Below are 6000 nucleotides of genomic sequence, written 5' to 3'. Positions count from 1 at the left end.
TCTTAAGTGGAGGAAGACAATAAATGGCAATTGATGTTAGCCACTCTTACAGACCTCAAGGATACAAAAAAGCTATAACAATAATTGCAATTTTAACTGTTGCTTACCCTGTATCAATCAGAGTAATTCATTCCAGTTACTTAGGACGCTGAAACCACACTAAATCAAAATCACCCATAGTGTGAATTTATAAGATGTGTTTTGCTCTGGAAGCATTTACTGGTCTAGGCGGGGAAAAAAATAAATCAATGGTACATTTCAACACAAAAGCCATCTGAGCCTTTACTATAGAAGTAATAAGGCATTTATTATTTCAAGAGCCCTGCATTCACAATATCCCCTTTTTCAAAGAAAACACCCCTTCCTTCCCATTTTTTATGAGGCTAACTTGTAGTATGTCACCACTGTGAGACTTCTGAATGTGTTTGGAACAAGACAATAATAGTAAGCCACAGATGAATGATGTGTAGTAAAAATCAATAAACCTTATAACTATTCACTAAGGGAACTGATTTTATGCCTATAAAAATAAAACAATTATAGCAATATTAATGGCAGATTCATCATAGTAATATAAAAAGTCCAAGTGTGCTTGTCTGTTGGGAATCTTTAATTCATCCTTCTGTATTAAGTATTCACAAGGTAGAAGAAACGGAACTGACTTCAAGAAAAACCTTTAAGTTGCAGTAATTCACCCTGTCAAAAAAAACCACCAACAAACACAAACAAAAAAAACCAGTAAAACTTTAAAAAAAAAAACAGTTTTGACAATCAATGTAACTGGGATATGCAGAAAAGGACCAAAGTTAAAGCCTCAAATCTTGACCAGTAAATCTCATTTTTTTCCATGTCATGATTAGTGATTTCATATTACTATGTGCTGTGTTAACCACATTGTAACAAAACAATATAACTATTTTGTGGTAATGCAGATTAAGCACAGCAAAGAATTTTTTTTTTTAATTGACAGCTCCTCTGCTTTTAGGCATCTATTCAAATTGGGGGGGGAAGGGGGACAATACAGACGTAACAGGAAAAATTTGCCTATAATTTATAGCATACAGAGCTGATTTAAAACAGGTATTAGAGCCTTCAGTTCCACTAATACCATCAAAAGTGTTACTATGGGCCTTTTTTTGAACATATCAGGGTCAACTGAAAGAGGTCCATGGCCATCTGACCTGGGCTCTGCATCTCCTGCTGGGAGAGGACAACGGCACAAGCCCGGCAGAAGCACAACCTGTAGCTTTGTCATTGCTGCAGCCTCTGCAATCTACAGCTATGACACATATTTTAAAGTGGCCCATAGACACCCAGAAATAAAAAAAAAAAAAAAACCACCTTTTTTCTTTATTCTGATTGCCGAATTATTTAAGGCAAGTAAAAAAATGAAAGCATTCGATATACGTTTTACATAAAATAAACTAGATTACAGCATAAAACAAGTAAACAGGTAATGGCATTAAAGTCTCTCCTCTAAATCTGGGTAATTGTAAACATTAAAAAAAAGACTGCAGGACTATTCAAGTAATAGAACAATCACAGATGTCTTCTTGTATGCAGGCTATTAGGTTATCTGCCATTCAAGATTATCAAAAAAGACATTTCATTATTCACAGATGCTCATTATCTCCATTTAAAATCTATACATTATATACAACACAGTTTTTGTGGTACTAGAATCCCCATGCCTTCCAAAGGTATATTTTTCACAATACACAATTACAATGAAACAGTGAATACAGTAACATTTTACACTGATGCATCTTAATAGGAACCACCAAATAGACATCTACATTGTACCAAAGTGTCATCACAGTTAGCCTCTCTGAGAGCTTGTGGGAAATATCAGAAGGGTATGCAAGGTTCAGGCACACTGATACATAACATTATTTATTTACAATTGGAAAGAAAAAAAAGAAAAAATAAAAAGAAAAGGAAGAAGGAAAGAAACAAACAGCCTTTTGCGGTTAACGCTTTCTAAACGTGACAAGTACATATCTCCATTTACTGTGTGGTTCGCAACTTAGCAGCAGACCCTGTGTGCGAGCCTTGGTACTGATACAAAAAAAGTAAAGAATATATATATATTTTTATATATATATGTATATATATATATACGCATATATATATATATATAAAAACAGAAGTCTAATTACAGCAACATTTGTTACTCTGTGATAAAATCTGCAATTTACAAAAATGAAATGACTGGTTTTTGCCTGCCATTAAGGCATTTCAAATTAACACCATGGAACTGATGTCTGTAATAAAGCGCTTCCTCATGTGATCCAGTCACATGACAATGTTCATCCCCAAATTCATCATTCTCTGAAAAGAGAAAGAAGAATGTTTTAGTAAGCAGCAGTCCTTCTTCATACTTTTTTTCTGCACTTTGGATACACCATGAAATGAAATCTGTACTAGTATTCTCAAACTCAAGCAGAAAAGATGGCAAGCCATGTCCTAATCCCTCCCCTGCCAGGAACAACATACTGAGAAGTAACCTGTGCTGGGATTTATCTTGTGGATTCTGATGCACTATTATCCATCAGCTCTTTAAGGGCTACAGACCTTTCTTACTCAAATAATTCCAGCTAAGAGCCTTTCACCATTGCTTGTTTTCAGAGTTAGCTTTCAGAAAGAAATCCATAACCATGGAATTTTCAGCACTATTTAATACATTGAAATCTGAGGCTTAACATGGCAGCGATGAACAAAACCCTAATTTTAAAGATGCTTTGGGTTTTTCACTTGAGATGGGATCATTATAATACAGGACAGTCTCTTTTCTCTTGAAGAGTAAGGATGATAATTGAAGACTAAATTCTACTGAAAACCTAGAAAATAACTTAGCAGCAATGTGTGGAAATAACTTAAATAAGAGTCATCTCTAATGGGCTCCCAAGCAAACCTCTCTGAAAGCAAAATCAGCAAGCGAGGCAAACCTGCAGAATAGATAAAATCCTAAGTCTTCCTGGTCATAAACAGAACTAACTGAATATTAAGTTTAAGATTATGTTATAAAAATTTGGATCTTATTATTATCTTAAATCTTATTATTATCTTAAATTATATTTAATAATCACTTGTTTTATCTTAATACAAACCCTTAAAGGATTCTCTATGGAAAATTTCAGTAGACAGACTACTAATTCTTTCCTAGTGATCTATGTTACAGTTAAAGGACACAAGTAAGGACAAAATGTCACCTTAAAGAGAACAAAACTGCAATTAACCCAAAATACCAAGTTTTTCCTCAACCTTCAAAACTGTGTCATATAATGAACTGCAGACCATCAGGCAAAAAAATCTATGATTTGCTTTCTCCTTTCAATGTTATGATATATTATTTACTGGCTATTTACCTTCTTTGTGCAGGAAACATACCAGATGCAGATGCCTGTGCAGCCACCTGCTGAGTGGCAACAAGGGCAGCAGAGGTCAATCCTGAGGGAAAGAAACAAAGGAATGTTGATGTACGTCTGCTTTTAATGGATTTTTGTGCTCAGACAAATGGTAGGAAGCATTCCTAAGACAAACAGCCAGAAAATAGTGGGGCTTAACACTATATAAATGGCAAATATTCCAGGCAACATTGTCTGTCCATTGTGATTAATATACCTTTATATAATAAACTGAATTGTCCTTGACAGATATTTTACAAGAAATTACAGCATTTCTACTTATACTGCATTCCTTTCCAAATACTGCACTGCATGATGCTAAGCGGTTTGTATGAGTTCCTGAATAGGAAGCTCAGTAGAAATTATAGGTACCAGGAAACAACAAGAATCAAAAGACACAGTGAATTACAGAAACGACATGCCAGCTGCTCCGAATACAATACTTTCATAATAAGTAACAATTTTTACAGTTTTGCTAGTGAACAAGCATAATGCATCCCAAAAGGCATATGGAATCACTGAATCAAACTGAGAAATGTCAAGACTTTTCCACAGGAAAAATAAGTGCTGAGGCACCAAGTGAACGTAGAGAAATAATGTCATTTAGCCACTGACTGTGGTAGCATATATTTTGCTGCATGGGAGGAAATCTCTTTTTCATTCAGCCAGAGTCCACAGTTAGAGAAAAAACATTCAAAGACTGGTATAAAACCTAGGGAGAATAAATTGCATCTTACTGTGCTTTTTCCCTGACTGCAACTTTGTGCACGGCATTTGCCAAAATACAAAGAGTCCTCTTTCAGACAGTCAAATTATAACAAGCGCAAACCCTTGTGACTGCAATGCCTTGTACATAAAATATGTTCAGTATAAAAAGCTTTTGTCTTTGCTACACTTTCTCCATTGCTTACACAACCCTAATTATACAAAAAGGAGGTTGTTTGGTTTGGATTTTTTACTGCCTTTCAGCCAGTTAATGTCAGTTTTTGGGAGGAATCAAAACATTCACGTCAATGACAGACTAACTGGTACACCTTTAATAATGTTCTGACACCCAGTTTTGGAAACAGAAGTTGGTATTTCTCAGGTATGAAGCTATTAATTTAGCTTAGTACACGCTGTGAATTTTCAAGCCTTCTTCCTAAATGTGAAGCACTTCTGATTTAACAGTGGGATCTCTTTTCAAAACGCTTCATGTAGGAATGATTTCCAATGCCAAGGCAACAATCCTACAAACAAGCTAATCCCACCACTGGAAATTTTCTGCTCACCTTGAAATGGGTCATATTGTCCAGGTATGAGGGGGTAACCCATTCCAACATGTGTATGGTGGTGCGTATGGAGATGCCGCTGGCTAAAAGGAGAATGGCGGTCTCGCTCCCTTTCCGATTCCCTTTCACGCTCAGCTGCTGATTTTTCCACAGGCTAATAACAGAAATTGAAAGAAAACTGATGTGGGAATTTTAGAAGGCATGAAATCACAAGAAAACCACACTTGCCACTACCTATCAACAACTTTTTGAAAACAAATGATAAAGCTATTTTTTTCTGAAGAATTCTCTCTACTGATTATTTGCACTTGATTCTAATATAAAGCTAGTCTTTCTAGCTAATGGAAGATTTTCCAAGGCACAGAGATTTTGAGGTAACATACACCACCTTGAAGCCACTACGACTTCTAGTTTTTCCCTGAAGGTTGGCTGGCTTGCCAATGCCTGGACAACCTAGCTGAGCTGCTGAAAGCTCATGTAAATGAATCCTCAAGCCTCTAAAGCACTCTAGGGATCAAGCCTGACTGAATAGTCAGAAAACCTTTTAAAAATTAGAATTACAGTCAGTGACTTGCTCACAATTAAAACTAGCACCAACTTATCTGAAAGTGAAATACCAGTATTTGCTCCAACATGCAAATCTTCTGAAATGGGGGCTGGTAATCTACTCTTTGGAAGATGTAGATTCTTGGCCAATACAAGGAGGGGATATTACCAAATCCCATAGCCCAACTGCTCATTTCACTATCTGTTTCCAAACAGGAGATTCCTGTTTAACTACAACAAACTATGCTCCAGGAGGCACCTCTGAATCTGAATACATTCAAGATAGGAAGATCCTGAGCACAGAACTGTGTTATGTGTCACTTCCAGTTTGTGCCACAGCAGCATCCTGACCACAAATTGTGTTTATTTTAAGCAGTGCTATAAAGAAGAATCATGCATTCATAGCTTGATGCCAGATTGTGTGCTTCTTAAAGTGATGTTCTTTCTCTACTTCTGCCCATATGTAACCCTTTTCAGTAACAACAGAGGAAGCTTACAACAGGTGACTTGCTGCGATACTGGTTGGCATGCTGCTGGAGCAAATCCAGTGCTTTGGACTCAGTGGTTGCTTTTGCATTGATGCTTGGGCTGGTATTGACCTTCTCTGTCTCTTCTCTCCCTGACATCTTCCCATAAACTGGATAATGAAATCCTGGAGAGAGATAGGCTCCTGCAGGTAAACAATAAATACCACATCAAGCTACTGTTTTTATATTTTGGTTATATCAAGGTAGGAGGAGGGAATGTCAGAACAGAGCATAACAGCAAAAGTAGAT

At 36.5% G+C, this 6000-nt stretch overlaps 1 protein-coding gene across 5 annotated transcripts in view; it reads right to left on the bottom strand.

Moving 5' to 3' along the window:
• Positions 1 to 306: 306 nt before the first annotated feature.
• The window catches only part of ZNF608 (zinc finger protein 608), an 83832-nt gene continuing 78138 nt past the window's right edge, over positions 307 to 6000 (bottom strand). For 3 of the 5 annotated variants that reach the window (XM_050330171.1, XM_050330170.1, XM_050330174.1), the window contains exons 7-10: positions 5722 to 5894; positions 4679 to 4832; positions 3369 to 3450; positions 307 to 2331 (exon numbers count right to left, since the gene is read on the bottom strand). In XM_050330171.1, the coding sequence (XP_050186128.1) occupies positions 2325 to 2331; positions 3369 to 3450; positions 4679 to 4832; positions 5722 to 5894 (416 nt within the window). In that variant the 3' untranslated portion in view covers positions 307 to 2324. Of the gene's footprint in view, positions 2332 to 3364; positions 3451 to 4678; positions 4833 to 5721; positions 5895 to 6000 lie in introns of those variants that run through there. The other 2 variants (XM_050330173.1, XM_050330172.1) reach the window with 2 other exon arrangements.

This window comes from Myiozetetes cayanensis, unplaced genomic scaffold (genome assembly GCF_022539395.1).
Source record: "Myiozetetes cayanensis isolate MyiCay16 unplaced genomic scaffold, myiCay2020 scf4, whole genome shotgun sequence".
Taxonomy (NCBI): Eukaryota; Metazoa; Chordata; class Aves; order Passeriformes; family Tyrannidae; genus Myiozetetes; species Myiozetetes cayanensis.
The sequence above is the reverse complement of the archived record's forward strand: the minus strand, read 5'-3'. Positions and strand labels throughout refer to the sequence as shown.